At 37.0% G+C, this 19,924-nt stretch overlaps 1 protein-coding gene across 2 annotated transcripts in view; it reads left to right on the top strand.

The window, feature by feature from the left end:
• Positions 1–19,924, top strand: part of ZMAT4 (zinc finger matrin-type 4) — a 369,306-nt gene that overhangs the window by 305,717 nt on the left and 43,665 nt on the right. For both annotated transcript variants that reach the window (XM_066380392.1, XM_066380391.1), the window contains one exon: positions 17,484–17,580. In XM_066380392.1, the coding sequence (XP_066236489.1) occupies positions 17,484–17,580 (97 nt within the window). The remainder of the gene's footprint in view (positions 1–17,483; positions 17,581–19,924) is intronic.

Genomic DNA, 19,924 nt, shown 5'->3' with positions numbered 1-19,924 from the left:
CTTTCTAAGAAGCAGTTCATAAAATGTCATATCTTCCATGTGCCCGGAACATTTTTTTAAATAAAAAGTGGAGACAACTTTTAATTCAACTTAATGCAAAACAAATATATAGGATGATTAGTCTATAAGGAAGCATTTGACCTGTCAAAAAAGATATGTATAAATAGCATTGCAGAGAAGGCAGCTTGCCAGAAATATTTGAATATGCCTCAGGATCCTTAGAAAAGAGAACTTTTTCTAGCATATAAAATTATTATAAAATCTCCCACTCGACTAGTTAGGTCTTTATTTTTGTCCAACTCAAAGGATAATCAAGTTTAAAAATAGCAATCATACCTAACATATATTCTTTTCTAAGTTGTTCACCTAGGTTAACTTTTAATTTTCATGTAAACTCTTTGAGGTAGGTGCCATTATTATCTCTGTTTTATAGATCACAGAATGGAGACACCTAAGGGTTAGTAATAAGGGTAGATGAGAGAGGAGATGATATGGAGTTCTTCCTCCTGAAAATAATTGGCACTTCATTCTTTATCCCCTTGTTTCCCATATTCTCAGGCCCCAATATATATATTTGAGAATTGTTGAATTATTTTATAGATTTTGTATATTTTTTTTCTAAAATCAACAGTTTTATCTGTACTTTGTGAATTCTGCTATCCTCTATCACATTATAAATCATGCAAGATCAGTCATATTTCTATAAATAGGTAAGGCTGCCAAGATAATAATAAATAGGAAGGTCTCCTGCTTTGTGCCCCAGAGAAAAGTCACTTGTGCAAGTCACAGGGGGCCTCATGTGTCAGGTATCTGTGTCAGGCTAGGCTGGGGAAGGCAGAGCAGAAGCTATGTGGTGCTGCTGATTTGAAGGCCACTGTCTTCATGACACTTTCTCTGACCCATCTGATCAAACCTGAAATTCCAACTTTAAACTTGTTTTCTTCTAGTGCTGAAAGCTTTTTAACTCCAAACATCCCTATTAAAAGGCCAATGCTCTGGGGAAACAGCAGAGTCACCACTCAGCACAGAGTTTGGTGGGCTGTCAGCAGAAAGCCGAGATGAAGACCTGGCCATAGGAGATAGCTATCTACAAACCAGCAAGAGGGATTAACAAAAGAACCAGAAGGACACCATAGATTATAACTATGTACCTAATGGCCTGCTTACATGTGAATGATGGAAAGAAAAGAAGAGGGAAAAGGTACAATCTCATTTATAAAATGATTCAAAGGAGATGTTGCAATTACAACTTTATTGCCATTCATATTTCACCTTTGAATCATTCTTGGATGAGGTGTCTTGAAAATGACCACCAATGCTTCTTCTCCTTCCCAGGACCTTTTGATTGACCAGGCAGCTGATGCAACTCACACAAAGGGATGCTGAAGATGTATTTGGGCTTCTAGCGAATGGCTAAAAGAGTTGACAATCACTGTGTCCTCAGCTAGTGCAGCTGAGAACCAATACCACAATTTTTTGAGGACTGTGGACCTATCATAATACTGACAGTTTTGTAGGGAAATCACAGCAACCTGTGATTCTTAGCCCTTGGGGGGGGGGGGATAAGACATGACCTGTAAGAGAAACCACTGAAGGGCAGAGTGAGAGGGGAAGAGAAATGCCTGTATTCTGTCCTATACTCTGCTTTCAACCAACCCTGGGAAATAACAAGCAACTTTTTGAGCTTTAATTTAACCCGCTGTTTAACTTGATGCCATAATCCACAAAATCACGGTTGGAGTACAGTCTACTCTGTGCAGAAAACAATCTGTAATCAAAAATTGTGTTGTAGAAAACCACAAATTTTATGAAAACACTTTACATAAAAAATACACCCTGCTATGTTGTTAGTTGCCTAAAGCCACTGAGATCTATGACATTGCCACAGGACCCAAAGGAAGTAGCACATTTCATGTTCTGTGAATTTCCAATTGTATCATGTCAGCATCCAGACCAGGAAGAAGCTATTTGGGCCACATGTTGTTATTTAATATATGGTTAAAAACCACTTGAATACAATTCAAATAATAAAGTGCTCCAGAGTATGTTTATTTATTTTTCTTAACATTCAATTCAAATCACAAAAGCAAAAACAAAAGCCAGTTCAACCCTTTGGTTTGTTTGCAGTTTGTTGATAGCAACTGTATTAATAATAATAACAACCTTTAAGGCTAAACTCAAGGTTGTATGGGGGCTGATTTGCTCAAAGAATGAAAATGGATCCACTATTCTCTGTAGGATAAAGCAGCTCTTTAAATATTTAGCATAAGCTACTCTGTCCCTTCTGAATCTTCACAGTAGGGTAACAATTTTCCAGTCCTTTCTTGGGTCAGGCATCCAACATGGCTAAAATTGTCTTTTAATTACTGAGAATAAATTTATTTTATAGCTTTAGGTTTTGTTTGGAAATAGCTTTTGAGGATGCACAGCCATTCGCTTCCTGATTCCATTTTCAAGGCTTTGCATATATACTATTTAAATAGAGAAAGGATTGTCTTAGAAAATGTGTGTTCTTTGTTTAATTGACTGTTTGGTATCCTGTGGTCTATGCCTGCAAACCAGAGGATGAATTCAGAAGGTTAAGCATTTAAACGTCCTGTACATTGTAATGGCTGTAATAGGAGTAATACAGCCTCTTCTTTAACCGGGACTGCAGCAAACCATGATCTTAGTGAAGTTTCCCTGGATTAAACTAGAAAGAGATATCCCATAGTGCAAGTCTAAGATTGAGCATGCCTCGTGTTATCCTTATGATGGGTAACATGACTAAAAGCAGTGGTGTCCAGACTCGGCTCACAGGCCCCAAGGTCCCTCACTTGGAGTACCCTGAGTACTGTGCTTGGAGTTAGATGTGAAACTGGTGTCTGAAATCCCTAGCTCTGGTGTAAACTAGAGCAGCTGTGCTTTATCTGTTTTACATATTAGTTTCAAATTAAGGTTTTTTTGAAAACATGATTCTTTTACTTTCTTTTCTTTACTCTCATTTTTTTTTTTCTTTTAAAAGCCCTAGTATAGTTATTAAGGTCACTAGCTTTGAAATCAGAAATAAGGAGATTCAGATCTGGCTTTCCCACTTATTAGTTCTATGACTTTAATGTCTTTGAACCATGATTTTCTCATCTGTAAAATGGAATACTAATGTTCATAAAGTAGTTTGAAGAATTAAATATAATAATAATGATTTCTTCTCTTGGCTTCCTCTATACTACCTCTATTAGTTAGGGTTTGATCAGAGGAATAGAACCACCATAATTAATATTGCATAGAGCAAGAGCAGAGCAGACGTTTTGAACACCTTTGACAATTCAATATGGAGTCACTGTTAGCCATAGCAGTATGTCAAGTACTATGTCAAGACTGAGGTAATGGGGTATAATAGAAACAGCCTTAAAGGAGTCCAGAATACCCCAAACTACAAGTCTGGACACGTGGATAAGAACTCCATCTGGACACCGATAATAAATGGGACCTCCACCCCTGTGGGCTATAAGAACTCAGGGCTCCAACCATCCAACACGAGCTTGGCTGTATCATGGGTCACACTTGGAGCCCTGCCAGATTTCCACTCCATTAGGTGTGTGCTGTCACTGTAACCACCTGGCTCGAGACCAACATTTGCCCCACCACTTGCAGATGCCCCCAGTGACTGGGACGTTCTCTGCTCACTTCTATCACCTAAGCTCTTCTTCTCTAGTGTAACCTGCAAATGTCTCTACTGGCTTATTGGGGAGGCCACCCCTAAAAAACCTGGCATTATGGAAAGACACAAACATCTGTGAGTATTTGGGGGATGCTCCCTTGCTCATAACAAATATGGAATAAGAAAATTATAAGGATTAGATCTTAAGCTCTTTCTTCTGTATCTAGCATTGGGCCTGAAATCAACAGGTTCCGCAGTCAGGAAGGATGGGCTATGAGGAAAGAAAGAGTAAAGACCGCTCACAAGGGAAAATGGAAACCCATGAGGACAAACTGGAGGCTGTGTGGAGTCTTGGTGCTCTAGCATCAATGATATGGATGACCTGCAGGATAGGCTGGGACCTTGCACCAGGTTCCCACAGCCACATTCAGCAACCCCAGACTTCAGCAACATTGAAGGTGGAGATACAGTGGGAGCTGGAGATGGTTATGGGCCTGGCTCCTACTGAGGGCATCAAGGAGAGATAGCAGATCAGCAATGCTCTGATATTGAGGAGTAGTAGCTGTAGTAACTGTTTCTCACCTCTCCTCTGCACTCTCTTCTCTTTACTACAACCGCCTGTGTAGATTATATAATCATCCCTATGGCTTTAACAACCGTCTATTTGTTGATGACTCCCTGGTTTACCAGAATTTTCCTTGCCCCAACTTTTCTATAATTTATGTTGACATGATAGAGCTAGAACATGACAAGACATGGCACTCTACCCCTCACCAATAACAGACTTGGCTAACAGATGTTGGCAATCTCATCTTCTGGATTGAGGGCTCACCGTGCTTTCATAGTACTCTGGCAGCCACTACCAACCAATCAAATTTAACAAACAAGGATTTGGATTAGCAGAAACCTGTGTAGGAAAACTTAGAATTGATGGATAGCAGGTTCAATATGAGTGTAGATTACAAGGGTCAAGGTTGCCAGGTCCACACACACTCATGCACACGCGCACACACATGCACACACAGACACTTATACTCAAAGATTTAAAGGTATTGGTAGAATTAATGGTGCACAGGGGTTGTGATAGTTCTCTCCTACTTCGTTCATGAAACCATGCTAGTGACTTGGCCTTCAGTTTGAGGGTTGTACTTTAAGATTTTCTATGTGGTTTTTTTTTGTACTTTAAGATTTTCATCAACAAATAGGAGATGCCATCCACAATACAGATGATGCGGGAGACTTAACCTGTATTATAGTGATCAACACTGTCCAAGTGCCAATGGACTTTCAGCCTGGTAAACACAGCCTTCAAACAGCTGCTGTATTTAAAGAGATGGGAATAAACTTGTACAGAAAGCAGAGCTCAGGCCAGTGTACCCGGTAGAGTTCAGTCACATTTATAAAAGAACAGCCTCCAAATGCAAGTAGATGCAAACCATTCTGATTGAAAACAAACAAACAAAAACAAATAAAACAACTTGTGTCCCTCACGGTTTTTTTTAACTAGACCCATGGTTTCTCCAAAACTTGTACCTTGGGGAGCTTTATTAAATGCAGATTTCTAGATCTCACACTAGATTTACTGACTCACAGTAACCTGGGGTGAGGTCTGGATTTCAGATGAGCTCTAAAGAGCCTTTTTTCTTTCTGTAACTCTGTTCCTAGTCACCTTCATAGGAAGCAGTATACATAGTGGCTAGAAACCTGGACTCCTGAACAGAATGTATGAGTTTAAATCCTAGCTATTTTTCTATCTAGCTCTGTGATTTTAATTAAGAGTTTGTGTCTCAATTTCCTCATCTGTTAAGCCAATATAACAGGGTGCAAAGAGTAAATAAGGAAATGGGTAAAGTAAGCACAACAATGCTTAGACATGGCATATATATGTATTAGCTTATTTTTCTGTACTGGAATATAACCAATTCATTCACATGTTGCTTAATGAATGTTTAAGAAGTGGAAGAGAAAAAAATCATTCAAAATCAAATATCTATTGTTTTTACTTTTACATTGTTAATCATATTTCAAAATGATTACAGTTGTGGTAAGCATTATAATATAGAACATACATATATATTTCTTTGAGTGTTGCAAGATTATCAAAGCATAAATATGAATATGAAGTTTACTTTTTAGTAATTTACAATAATAGAGTGTGTAGAGAATAAAGGAAGATAAAACAGAAACCCAAGTCTGTTTTGCTGAGGTTTCTGTACAGAATTACATTCATCTAACTTTCTAAAAAGTAATGTGAAATGTGTAGATCTTGGGTATATAATCCGGTGAATTTTGATAAATGAATGTACCCTGCAACTACCATCTTAATCAAGATATAGAAAAGTTACATTATTCTGGAAAATTCTCGTCTTCCCTTCCAATCAATCTCTACCCCCAGAATGTGACTGTTCTAAATTTCTTTTATTACAGAATAGCTTTGCTGTTCTTGACCTTTATATGAATGAAGTCATACAGTATGTGCTCTCTTATGTCTGACATTTTTGCCTACACATTATGTTTTTGAGACTCAGTTATGTAGTTGCATAAATCAGTAGATTAAAAAATTTTTATACACTATTCCATTGTCTGAATACATCATAATTTCCTTGTCAATTCTTGTGTTGATGAACGTTTAAATTGTTTTGTGTTTTTGTTCCTCAGACAAATGTCTAGAAGTAGAATTTCTGAGTCAAATGGTAAAGCATGTTTAACTTTAAAAGAAATTGGCAGTTCTCACAAGTCGCTTTACCATTTTACAATCTTCTCAGGAATGGATGAGAATTCCAGGTTTTGCACATAGTCATTTGCATTTGGTATTGTTTTATTTGAAGGTAGCAGTTGTAGAAGTATTTTATTGTTCTTTTAATTTTTATTTCCCTGGTGGGTGACAAATGATGTTTAGTACCTTTTCATGCACTTATTGATCATTTTTTGTATCTTATTATTACATACCTAGTCAAGTATTTTTTCCTTGGGAAAAATTTGGTTGCTTGTCATTTTTTAAAAATTGATTTACAGGTGTTAATTGTATATTCTGAACAGAAATCCTATATCAGATATACATATTAAAAATATTTTTTCTCAGATGTGGGTTAACTTTCTGTTTCTTGTTCTTTTTTTGTTTTTTGTTTTAATTTATGCTTAATCTCTTCATCTTTTTAATTTTTTGTTTTTTTAATGCATTTTTATAAGCAGATGTTTTTGTTTTTTATAAAATCCAGTTTATCATTTATTATGTTCAATGTGCTTTTTCAAATATTTATTTCTAGATTTTTAGAGAGAGTGGAAGGGGGAGGAGAGAGAGAAAGAAGCATCAATTTTTTGTTCCACTCATTTGCTCTCATTGGTTGATTCATGTATATGCCTAGATCAGGGACCGAACCTGCAACCTTGGCACATATGGACGATGCTCTAACCAACTGAGCTATTTGACTAAGGCCTCAATGTGTTTTGTGTCCCAAGAAATCTTTGTCTACCTCAAGTTCATAAAATACTTACCTATATTTTCATAGAAACTTTATAGTTTTATTTTACATTTTTAAATCTATAATAAATCTGAATTTTAACAGAGAGAAGTTGATTTACATCTTTTTGTTTCACATATTTATCCAGTTATTCCAGCACCATTTGTTAAAAAAGTTGTTTTCCCTTTTGAATTGACTTGACACCTTTGTTGCAAATCAATGAAGGTGATCAAAAAGTAGAAATTTCCAGGTATAAGGTAAATAAGTATGGGGCATATAATGTATTGTACAACATGATAATATAGTCAACACTGCCGTATGATATATTTGAAAGTTGCTAAGAGAGTAGATTCTGTAAGTTCTCATAACAAGGACAAAAACAATTTTTTTTTGTTTTATATCTATATGAGATAACAGACATTAACTAAACTTGTAGTGATCATTTCAAATATATGTATGTTAAGTCATTCTGGGGTAGACATAAATATACCCAAAACTGTATTTTCAATTATACCTCAATTGATCATCTGTGTATAGGTCTACTTCAAGACTCTCAATTCTGTTCCACTGATGCAATCTGTCCATACTAATACTAATGCAACACTTACAATTATATCAAATTTTATAGCAAATTTAAAAATCTTCAAGTGTGAGTCCTCAAACTTTTTTTTCAAAATTGTTTTAGCCATTCTAGTTACTTTGAATTCCACATAAATTTAAGAATCCATTTGTCTGTTTCTACAAAGATCTTATTAGAATTTGACTGAGTTTGCATTAAATCTATAGGAAAACCAATATCTTAATACTGATTTTTAGCTCATAAATATTGTAGATGTAAATATGTATGTGTGTGTGGATCTGTTTAGGTTTTTTTTTTTTATTTCTCTCAGTAATGATTTGTAGATTCAGCCTTGAACATTTTTTATTAAATTTATTCTGAAGTGTTTTAACATTTTTGATACTATTATATTGGATTAAAATATTTTAGTTTTCAGCTTTTTGTAGCTGTTTTAAGAAAAAAATGATTTTTTTTCTATTGGCCCTGTTTATTGTGACTTTATTTAATTCACTTATTTTAGTAGTTCTTTTATAGGTCCCTTAGGATCTTCTCTGGAAACAATTATGTCTTCTAAAAAAACAACTTTACTAATTTATTTCCAATCTACAAGCATTATTTTCTTTTTCTTTTCTTATTGCCCTACCTAGAATCTCCAGTGCAATGCTGAATTAAAATGATAAGTGAATTCTTAGCTTTTTCCTTATTTTAGGAAACTGTTTGATATTTTACCATTTAATATAATATTAGCTGTAAGATTTTGATGGGTGCTCTTTATTAAATTAAGAAAGTTGTTTTCTAGTGTGCTGCAAATTTTGATCATGAATGGATGTTGAAATTTGTCAAATGCTCTTCCGCATCTATTGAGATATTATTTTCTTATTAATGTAGTAGACTGTATTATTAATGTTAAAGCAATCTTGCTTCCTGGTATAGTCAAACTTGGTTATGATATAATTTATCTATATATGTATGCATATATACATGCATATATATATTGTGTTTTTGATTTGCTAATTTTTAAAAGCTTTTTCTGTCCTACCAATGACAAATATTGGTTTGCAATTTTATTTGTTTTTAGAGTCTGTCAAATTATTTGTTAGTGTTATGCTGGTTCAAAAACAAGTGTAGAAGCATTTCTTTCTCTTTTATTTACTGAAATAATTTGTATAAGAAGATATTATGCAACCTTTTAATGTTTGATAGAATTCTTCAATGATTCTCTGGGTCTAGAGCTCTTTTTCTGCCTTCTTCTGGGTTAATCAAATACTTTTTTTTTCTTTTTTCTTTTCTTTTTTTTTTTTTTTTTTGTACTTTTCTGAAGCTGGAAATGGGGAGAGACAGTCAGACAGACTCCCGCATGCGCCCGACCGGGATCCACTCGGCACGCCCACCAGGGGCGACGCCCTGCCCACCAGGGGGCGATGCTCTGCCCCTCCGGGGCGTCGCTCTGCCATGACCAGAGCCACTCTAGCGCCTGGGGCAGAGGCCAAGGAGCCATCTCCAGCGCCCGGGCCATCCTTGCTCCAATGGAGCCTTGGCTGTGGGAGGGGAAGAGAGAGACAGAGAGGAAGGAGGGGGTGGGGGTGGAGAAGCAAATGGGCGCTTCTCCTATGTGCCCTGGCCGGGAATCAAACCCAGGTCCCCCTCATGCCAGGCCGACACTCTACCGCTGAGCCAACCGGCCAGGGCCATCAAATACTTTTTATTAACCTATTTTACTTTGTTGTCTCTGGCGTTATGTTTTTGTATTTGTTTCTAGGGGGTTATAGTGTGCATATTTAAATGACCACTGTCAATTAAGAGCTAATATTTACCATTTCATATAAAACACAATCTTTTAACAGTATTGTTTTACCCCTACTCATTCTTGTGCTATTGTTGTCATATATACATATTAAAAGTACCAGAATACACAATACAATGTTACAGTTTTACTTTAAATTGTTCACTGCCTTCACATAAATTTAGAGGAAGAAAAATAGAGCTAGCCAGATATTAATATTTTATGGTGTTCTTCATCTTTTCTTGTACCTCTGAGTTAACATCTGATGTTATTTGACTCACCTAAAGGACTTTAAAATATTTCTATGATGGAAGACTGCTGAAAAACTGTTCTCTTAGTTTTTATTTTAAATATTCTTATTTCACTTTCAATTTTGAAGGATACTTTTGCTGGATATAGAATTCTGAGTTGACAGTTTAGTTTGTTTTTTTCACCACTTTTTGTTCCATGAATAAACCCATTTCCATTCCCAGCTGTTCATGCTTGCTGTTACTCTCCCTGAACAACTTTTGAACTAGTTCTTCACATCATAGCTTAACTCTCATTCTATTGGTTTTAGCTCCTACTTCTTAGGGAGCTCTGTTAACTATTCTATCTAAAATCATGCTTCTTCCTTGTTTCTTTCTCATTATCCTGTTTACTTCTTGTGTGCACTTTCACAATCTTTAATTAATGTTTTTATTTGTTTACTTGTTTCTTGTGTTTCTACCTGACTAACCCCATAAAGAATTCTACTGCCTGTTTTATTCTCTCCTACGTTGTTGGTGGCATTTGGCAAAATAACTGGCATCATAATAAAGGCACAATGATTTTTCTTTAATGTAAAATAGATGCAACTAAAGTTGCAGGGACATCTAAAGTTTAGCTTTGCTAGACTTGAAAAGGCACATGGTATAGTCACATATTTCTCAACTCTCCAGGACCATCTGTTCTACACACTATGCTAGGGAATACAAATACAAAAGTGATGCATCTTCAAAAAACTTTTTCAGACTTTCTGAGTTAGAAACAATCTTTTCCTCTAGTCCCCATAACACTCTACTCATCCTAACTATGATACTTTTTATGATCTACCTAGCACTGTTGCTATTTGTATACATATATTCTCCTTCCAACTGGACTGTCAGCTCCTTGCAGGCAGGGAGTGCATTTCCTAACATGTGCTGGAAATCCAGCAGAAATAACCTTTAGATCTACAAAGTTTTTAGGATACTCTTCATATGGTATTGCACTGAAAATAAATTAAATAGGAAAGTTAGCAATTTTTGTTTAATAAGACTTTCTAGTTCTCTGAGGAAAAAGGAGGCATATAATTCCAAAGTAATTAGGATTTCAGCTGAGCATTAATAAATCCCTAAATTCCCACAAAGAACACTGTATCTGTGTGGGGAAGAACTCCTCTGCCCTTTCACTGCCTTTGTTCTTGTTTATATGCACTGCCTTTCCAGTTTATACTCCCTGTAGTTTGCATTGCAACAAAGTGCCAAATATTTCCTGCCTATGCCTCTGTTAGGCTGCAGAGCATGAGAATTGTAATGGAAAGCAACAGATCTGAATATCTTTTTATATTTGTTGGGGATCTTAGAATTGCCCATTTTTAGACATAAATATTTATGCCTATTGCTAAGCTGAATTTCCAGTTGTTATGAGGAGACCTTTGATTAGTCTGTAGGTTAAAGAGGACCTGTATGAAAAGTGCTTACATTTATTATGACAAGATTGATGAACGACTGTGGAGGGAGGAAGACTGGTTTTCATATTCTGATCTGATACATAAAAGTAGAGATAAGAATCCAAACAACTCATATGCATACTGGTTGGGTTAACTTATGCCTCTGGGTTTGGGGACTACAGTAATTTTTCTGAGTCGTGAACACCTGTGAAATGCAAAAGAGATGTAAGCACAGCTCTTTTTTATGGGATAACATTTTTAAAAGACCTACTATTGTACTAGAAAATTAAAGTCACCATGAGTCTATGGGTATAGGCTCAGTAGTGTGGCTGCTGTTGCTGCCAGTCAGGTGTAGGTTCACATTGGATTCGAGCAGATGGTAAAGAAACGGTGGAGCCAAAAACTGGTGAGCTATTCCTTTATTGTACTCTCGTACCGGCCAACGAGCAAACACACAGGGCTCCAAAACCCTGACACGTTCTCTGGTTCCACAACCAGGAGAATCTTCTCCAGTTTCTCCTAGAATCAAAGGCCCCCACCAGTCTCAGTCACCTCTGGTTCCCCATCTGCACACCTTCTCCCTTCTCCTCTCTGCACAAACTGGCTTCTCCTTTAGCACCCTGCCATCTTGGTTTCCTTCTTCCTTCTCCTTCTTCTCTCTTTTTTTTAACTTTTTGGTGTGAAATCCCTCCTCCAGCAAATGGTAGCATAACAATGGCCCTTCCCAAGCAGGAAGGTAATCGCAATTTGCAATCAACTGCCCTGATCTGAGGGTAAGCACACACTTGGCTACCCAGCACCATCTTTAACAATAAAAGTGAACAAACTCAAAAACCACAAATTTTACTAATTTATTTGCTCAACAATGGGGCAGCATTTTTTTTAATAATTTTATTTTTTTTAATGGGGCGACATCAATAAATCAGGATACATATATTCAAAGATAACAAGTCCAGGTTATCTTGTCGTTCAATTATGTTGCATACCCATCACCCAAAGTCAGATTGTCCTCTGTCACCTTCTATCTAGTTTTCTTTGTGCCCCTCCCGCTCCCCCTTTCCCTCTCCCTCTCCCCCCAAAGTGTGTGTGTATACTGGGGGTTGTGTTACAAGTCTAAAACTTATTGTATGTTCCCAAACCCCATTCACAACTTATAGAATAAGAATTTCCAGAAGTTATGTCTATGAATCTATGGTTTAGCACCATCACTGGATGCTGTGTCTCCAGTCAAAAGTTTGGGATTCAATGCTTGAGGAAATAGAGTGAATAGCTGTCTATTTCATCTCTGAATTATTATTAGTCTGTGCCTGGAAAGTTTTGAGTCCCTTAGATTACTTCCCAAGAAGGTCTCAGATATCTGTGTTTTATTGTTTTGTCCATGACTGAATTGATTCTTAATTTTACAATAAGGCTTATCAGTGTTTAATTATGTGATTGAAATGAAAAGAAATCAGTCTTTTTACACTGGCCAATCCAGCTTATCACATGACACATCAAAAAGATTTCTCTGAAACATGCATTGGACCATAAGAATTGGGTCTCCACAAAGTTCTGTTCTTTATCACATTATCGACATGAGAGCAATTCTGCAACATTCAAAGACTCATTAAATGTAATCAGAAAGTAGCCTTATTCCTGCCCTCCACTGCCCTATCAAACTTTCACGGGGTTATTTTCTTCCTACCCCAGGATAAAAACTGGAGTAGGTTTAATGAATTTTCGCTCACTTTTAAAGAGTAAAGAGTTCTTTACTCTTATGCTTAGATACATAAAAGTCCTTTGTGATTAATTGATATATCCAAGATAGAAAAATATTCTTTAAATTATCTTCAGACTTGACTAAAAGTTTCCCCCTCTCACAGCTCAATGCTGCTTGGGCTGTTCGTTTGCAGTGGACAGGAGTGTGGCAGGTAAGCTCTGTTTTGCTGCTGGAGCTTTTGCTTTTCTTCTAAGGATTTTGCTTATCTTTCTTTGCCTCAGCAGGTTGCCTCTAGTTCTTCCAGGGCTGAGGGATTCAGTGTATCAGGTGAAGAAGGTAAAAGGGATCAAAGTTTACTTGATAGATATGATAGGGGAACTCCTGAGTTTAAAATTTTAGCTTTAGTTATAGTTAATAAGCTTAGTGTTTAATATTTTAAATTTTAAGTTTTAACTGATGGGTTTAGGGATTAACACATATAAATAGTTGTTTTGTAGGAGGCCTACAAGCAATAAACCAGACCTACCCTGTCCCAGGAGGTCCTCAAGCAATTAACTCTTTGTGTGTCAGGAGAACTATAAATCAGTCAAAGTAGTGTCTGTGAAATGCCTTACTTCCCTGTCTTGAGGAGGCTTCAGAGGAATAAACCTTTTTCCCTGAACCCTGACTCCAGAAGCAATTAACCTTTTGAATTCCAAACCCCTTACCCACCCCTTATCTCTCCTCATGAAAAGGCCAGCTTGAGATGAGATGTTAAGATGCTTCTCAGAGTACATACCCAGCCATCTTCTCAGATCACAGCCCTCTGAATAAAGCACCCATAAAGATTCAGCCCTTGTCTCTGCTTACATTGTAGTGGCAGGCAGCACAAAGGTCAATTTTTCGTGGTTTTAGATGCATATACACAGCTAGCATAGATGCTTTCTGGCTTGGCAGGGGTTGCAAACTGACTTCTTGTGGAAGGATTTCATGGAATTTTCAAGAACTCAGCATTACCAATATGAGCTAAGTATCTCCTATGGGATCAAGTTAAATCCCTAGGTATCCAGCTGAACACTTATAGCATCTTTCTGCTGAGGTCTCATTGCTAAGGTGACCAACTTTTTTACAATGAAAAGGAGGCCAAAAATAAATTGAAGAAAACAATACTGTAAATAAAAGAAACATTTTATTCATTGCAACAATAATATACTATAATATGATAAATGCATAATAAAAACATTTATAATATTTTATATTGTAATTATGCTTAAATGCCTATTAATTTTTAATGATTGTAAGAAAAAAGTACTCATTTAATAAAACTAAATATCAAACAAAACCACTAATTTGGAGTGATAGTTGGATGTATTTATCATTTTCTAATTAAAAAATATCTGTTTTATGCAACTATTTAATCAAAATACGTTATTAATAGATATGGTTTGAGGTTAAATTTCCATTTTAGAACTCGAATATATGTAAATAAAATTATATGTATTTTGACATTATTAAACAGATAATGAGTTAATAAAATGTAAATTGTGCTTACCTGTCTATGAGTGAATATTCACTGAGAAAGAAATAATCATGAGTCTACAATGTTGTATGTGCCATGTTGTGTTTCCGTAAGAAGTACACAAAGCCATTTGCGTGCCCGGTATATTGCGTGCTCTCTCAAGGTCTCCCATGTGGAGTGCATGCATCTCATAATCATATCTCGCTGCACTGTACTGATCCTTGATGATCTGTCATGTCAAATACAAATACGTCACATCACACGCAATGGATTGACTCTGCATCAATCGAATATGGACATTTACAGATTAGTCTTCCAATATCAAAAAGGAGGACAGGTAGGAGGACACTTTTCGAGGGGGGACAGAATTTACAGAAGAAGGACTGTCCTCTTTAAGGGAGGACGGTTGGTCACCTTACTTACTGCCCTCAACTCCAGTATCTAAGACAGGGGTCGGGAACCTATGGCTCACGAGTCAGATGTGGCTCTTTTGATGGCTGCATCTGGCTCGCAGACAAATCTTTAATAAAAAAAATAATAACGTTAAAAATATAAAACATTCTCATGTATTACAATCCATTCATTTTCTACCACTTATGTTCATGGTTGCGGGTGGCTGGAGCCAATCACAGCTGTCCTCTGGGACAACACCAAATTTTTATTGGATAATGCCTAACGTACATGGGTCATTGTATGGCTCTCATGGAATTACATTTTAAAATATGTGGCGTTCATGGCTCTCTCAGCCAAAAAGGTTCCCGACCCCTGATCTAAGACATCACCAAGCCAGCTTCTTTCTTATAGAGTACACACATAGGAACTTTCACATATCTATTGCTCTGACAAGCTCTGTAAATATAGCTTTGCATAAGCCTGTTGCCTTTCTTACTTTGCCATCAGAGTAACTAACCAGCCACAATAGAGCTTTGGATCTTGCAGGTGGTTTAAAGTGTTTTAGACACTCCTTCTCAAGTGCAAGCAGGCATGCCTCAGGCTCTCTAGGCTGTTCATAGGATCCTTTTCCCATAGATTTCAAGCAAAGGGAAAAACTTCCTCCATCTCACATGGAGGAGGGTAAGAACTCCATTATTGTATAGCTCCCTTTAAGAAATTCTCAACCTATTTCTTTCTTCTACCTCTTTATTTAGACTGGTGGTAGAGGATCAGCTTAGGGTTAGAAAATTGTTGTTTTTTTGAGATTTTATTTATTCATTTAGTTGAGGAGAGAGAAGGGAGGAGGAAGAGGAAAAGCATCAACTCCCATAAGTGCCTTGACCAGGCAAGCCCAGGGTTTCGAACTGGTGGCCTCAGTGTCCCAGGTTGATGCTTTATCCACTGTGCCACCACAGGCCAGGCAGAAACTGGTTCTTGATCACTTCCTTTGGAGGCCCTGAACTGGGGCTGTGCTCTTCACTTCAGTAATGTGGGTGTAGTTAGCATCTATATCTTAGGGCTTCAACTTAGGGCTTTATCTGGGACACTTGGACAAGAAAAGTTCCATTTTAACATTTCTTTGAAATCATAGTAATAGCTGATTTCTGTTGATTATTTGTTATGTGTCAGACACACCTGCTTTCACTCAGTCTTCCCTATAATGGTATAAAAAATACCCACAACTACAGAGAAGTCAAATAATTTGCATAAAGTCATGCAGATAGCAGGTTATAAAATTCTCCCAACAATGTGCATTATTTTCCTTTAAAGGAAATAATAATTTTTGTCTCTTAGAAAGAAAATACTAGTATTCATCAGAAATAATGCTATGCCTGCGTTTGTAATGGTAAGACATTACATTTTGGATCAAAATTAATTTAAAAAAAAAAAAAACCTCACTTGCTAAGAATTTTAATATAGCTGATTTACTTAATTCTTACAACAATCTTGTGATGTGGATAGTCTTGTCTTCATCTTGCAGATGAAGGAAACTGAGGCTAGGAAGAAATTATGCTACTTCCCCTAGATCAAACAACCAGAAATAATTAGAGCCAGGATTTAAATCTGAAGTTTCAGATCTTGATTCTGAGTTGACTTTTCTCTCTGCTCTGATGGGACATACTAGCAGAAAGAATATGTTCAATTGCAGGTCCCTGGGCTGTAGTACATGTTCAAAGTTGTTTGGTTAAAGCTACTTTCTAACATATTTGACTGTAGATGAGTCAACATTACAAAGGAATCAGGTTTTTACTAAATTCCTTGAATGCGAAGAGCATCTTACTCATCTTGGAATCCCTATTGCTTAGTCCAAAGTTAACACTCTGTTAATGAACTAATTAAGTGAATATACAAATGACTAGATAACTTTCTGTTAAAATCTCTGGTGGGAAGTAAGCTTTCATGTAAGTTAGATGAATATATGATCCTTCTTAGTATTCACATTTTATAAGATGATCTTGGAAAAAGAACCCAAATGAACGATGTATGAATTGTTTTCTGATGTTGCTGTGGGAGTGGTGGTAGAAGAGGAATTGATACAGGGTTTCTCTGGAGGCTCAAGTTTCATGCAGATATGACAGCTTCCCATATCTATCTGTCTTGAGAAAAAGTAGGCTGCTTTTACTGCTTGGGTTACAAAATTTCCAGAAACATATTACAGCCAAAAAATATGTTTCATGTCAAACATCGTAAATAGAGCAGGCAGCTTCTAGCACAGGGGTCGGGAACCTATGGCTCCGCAAGCCAGATGTGGCTCTTTTGATGGCTGCATCTGGTTCGCAGACAACATTAATAAAAAAAAAATAACGTTAAAAATATAAAACATTCTCATGTATTACAATCCGTTCATTTCCTACAGCTACTGTTCTTAGTTGCGGGGGGGGCTGGAACCAATCACAGCTGTCTTCCAGGACAACACCAAATTTTTATTGGATAATGCTTAACGTACACAGGTCGTTGTATGGCTCTCACAGAATTACATTTTAAAATATGTGGCATTCATGGCTCTCTCAGCCAAAAAGTTTCCCGACCCCTGTTCTAGCGTATTCAGTTTCATTTCTGCTAAGGAGCCTGTTGACTGGACTCTGGAAGGAAGGAATGAGGTGTTGGTGGTCGTGGTGGTGGAGACAATCAGATGACCTCGGAGATCCTCTGTGCCTGAACTTTTAGACATTCTAGGATTCATTTAGGTGGTTGAAGACAAGGATGCAGCTAATCGGGTCTGTCTGTCGTCCACAGGTCTGAGGCGCAACTACAGATGTGCCGTCTGCAGTGTCTCTCTAAACTCAATAGAACAGTATCATGCCCACCTGAAAGGATCGAAACATCAGACCAAGTAGGTATTTCCATACTTCCACCTCGCAATCCTTTTGTGTATGATTTTTAGATGATGATTAAAGTCTAAACATTTTAATAATTTCAAAATAAACAGATGTTTCCATCTCTTTATCTCTAAAGTTCCCTTGATATTCTTGCTGCTGGAAACTCTGAAGTCCCCTTCGCCCTACTTAAAGAATGGCTTCTTCTCCTTTGGTGGCACAAGTAATGACAGGCTATCTTTTTTTTATTTTTCAAGGCCAGTTTAGCACATTTTTATCAACTTCAGGAAACTTTTATATCTGTACCCAGTGTTTTTAGATATACAATATTCTCCATTTGAAGAATGTGCCAGACTTTGACCTTTTTATATCAAATTCTACAATGTTTTCTACCACTTTCCATTTCTAGATGAATATTGTTAATTAGCATAGAAACCTAACAAATCTTGTGGTATATTAAGTCATTACATTCACGTACATTAGTATTTCCAACTAAATAGAAACTAACTTCATTATTTTAAAAAGATTCTCGTGATTTTAAACCTGAAAAAGCTAATCAGGCATCATTTCACCTGTGTTTATACTGTGTATCTCTTTAAAAATCAATTACATTAGTTTTTAGGCATTTTTAAAGTAGTTGCTAAGACTGCTAATAAAATCTAACAAAATAGGAAAAAAAGGAATATCTCAAAAATATATCATTTTCCTGAGCGTTTTTATTTCTCTCCTATTTATTAGCGGAATCATTTAACAGATTAGACTGTACCAAGGTGTCATAAATAGTAAATGATTTATTCAGCAAACATTTATTGAGCTCCCACTATGTGTCAGACTCCGAGGTGTGCCCTGGGAAATACAAGCTGAATTGACTCAGGCCTGCCCCTGTGGAGCTGTCTGCTGGGCTTGGGAGGCAGCCATGTAAACACATAGATTGTTCTCTAAATCACGTGGACACCCAGAGCTCTGAGGACTAGGGAGGCAGCAACCAGGGGAAGCTTTACGGGGACATTAGCGCACAGGCTGCACACAGAAGCAGGAGGTCACAGCCTGGCTCGGCTCACCATCAGGACCCCTAGCAACAGTGCCCCATGCATATTAAGGATTCATAAACATTTTCGATCGAATAAATGTGTAATTTTATATTTTGAGTTACTATTTTCTATGCAGAGATATGAGGTACATCCCAGACAAGGAAATTTTTTTGCAAGGATATTTTAAAGGCATAGGTCACAGAGGGTCTGGCGTAGGCGAGGAAGTGTAAGCCCGCAGTTGGTTAGTGATTCTCAGTCTTTTCACCTGTACTGTGCTGTATCATGAGTAAAGCCACTTTCATGACGTGCGTTACTCTGATCCACCCCAAAGCACTTTTATCAAGGTAATTCTGCAAAAGGAGATTTTTCTCTGATTTGTTATAGAGTACGCAGAACGCTTGTATTGATTATTGGACACTGCCGCCGCCTCCCCCTCTGAAGTCTATTAATCATCTCTCTAGTATCATGTCAGGGGCACCATATGCATTCTAATGTACATGCAGCTAATGTACACACAGGCACATCACAGGTAGCTGCAACAATAAATGATAATCTTTTAGGGGCATGTATTTATTATTCTTAGTATAAATAATATTAATGTAATATAGTGTATTATTTATTCATAATGGAAAAAGGTAGACAATAATGACAAAATGGCACGAATCATGTAAATATAACTGATGTAAACAGTTATCTCTAGCTACAGGAAAATCTCTGTCTATAGGTACATGTGAAACTTCATGTGCTGGAATCTGTGCTAAGCATTTTCACACCTATTAGCTCATGTAATCTTCTTAACTACCTTGAGATAAATGCTAGTGACCCATTGTTTTATATGAGAACACTAAGGCTCAGAGAGACAAAGACACTTCCCCAACATCATCTTGCCAACAAATGGCAGAGCCAGGACTGAATCTTGCAGCAGGTGACTGATGCTTCTGCTTCTTCCATCAATCAGTTACCACACACGGGACTGTCAGGATACTAGGGTGCATTCTGGAAAAGAGGGCACCGCTTCCCTGGTGGGATTTAGTAAACATATGTGACTTCAGAAGGGTACATCTCCTACTGTGCTGCCTTTGCAATAAACACAGTTCTTTTCTACCTCAAAAGCATGAGGTTGCTCTATTTCTGAAGAGTGAAATGAGGGAGATATGAAGAAAATAATTTTGATAGCCCATCTGCCTGCTTCATCTGCTCTCACACCTAATTTGGAGTGTGTGTGTATGCGTGTGTGTGTGTGTGTGTCCTTGTTTATGAGATACATTGTTCCATAACTTTTTTTGTAATATCCTTGTCAAATTTTGTATCAAAATTTATGCTGGTCTCA

The sequence above is a fragment of the Saccopteryx leptura genome, chromosome 4, assembly GCF_036850995.1.
Source record: "Saccopteryx leptura isolate mSacLep1 chromosome 4, mSacLep1_pri_phased_curated, whole genome shotgun sequence".
Classification (NCBI taxonomy): Eukaryota; Metazoa; Chordata; class Mammalia; order Chiroptera; family Emballonuridae; genus Saccopteryx; species Saccopteryx leptura.
Note: the sequence above shows the minus strand (reverse complement) of the source record. Positions and strands in the feature narration are given on the sequence as shown.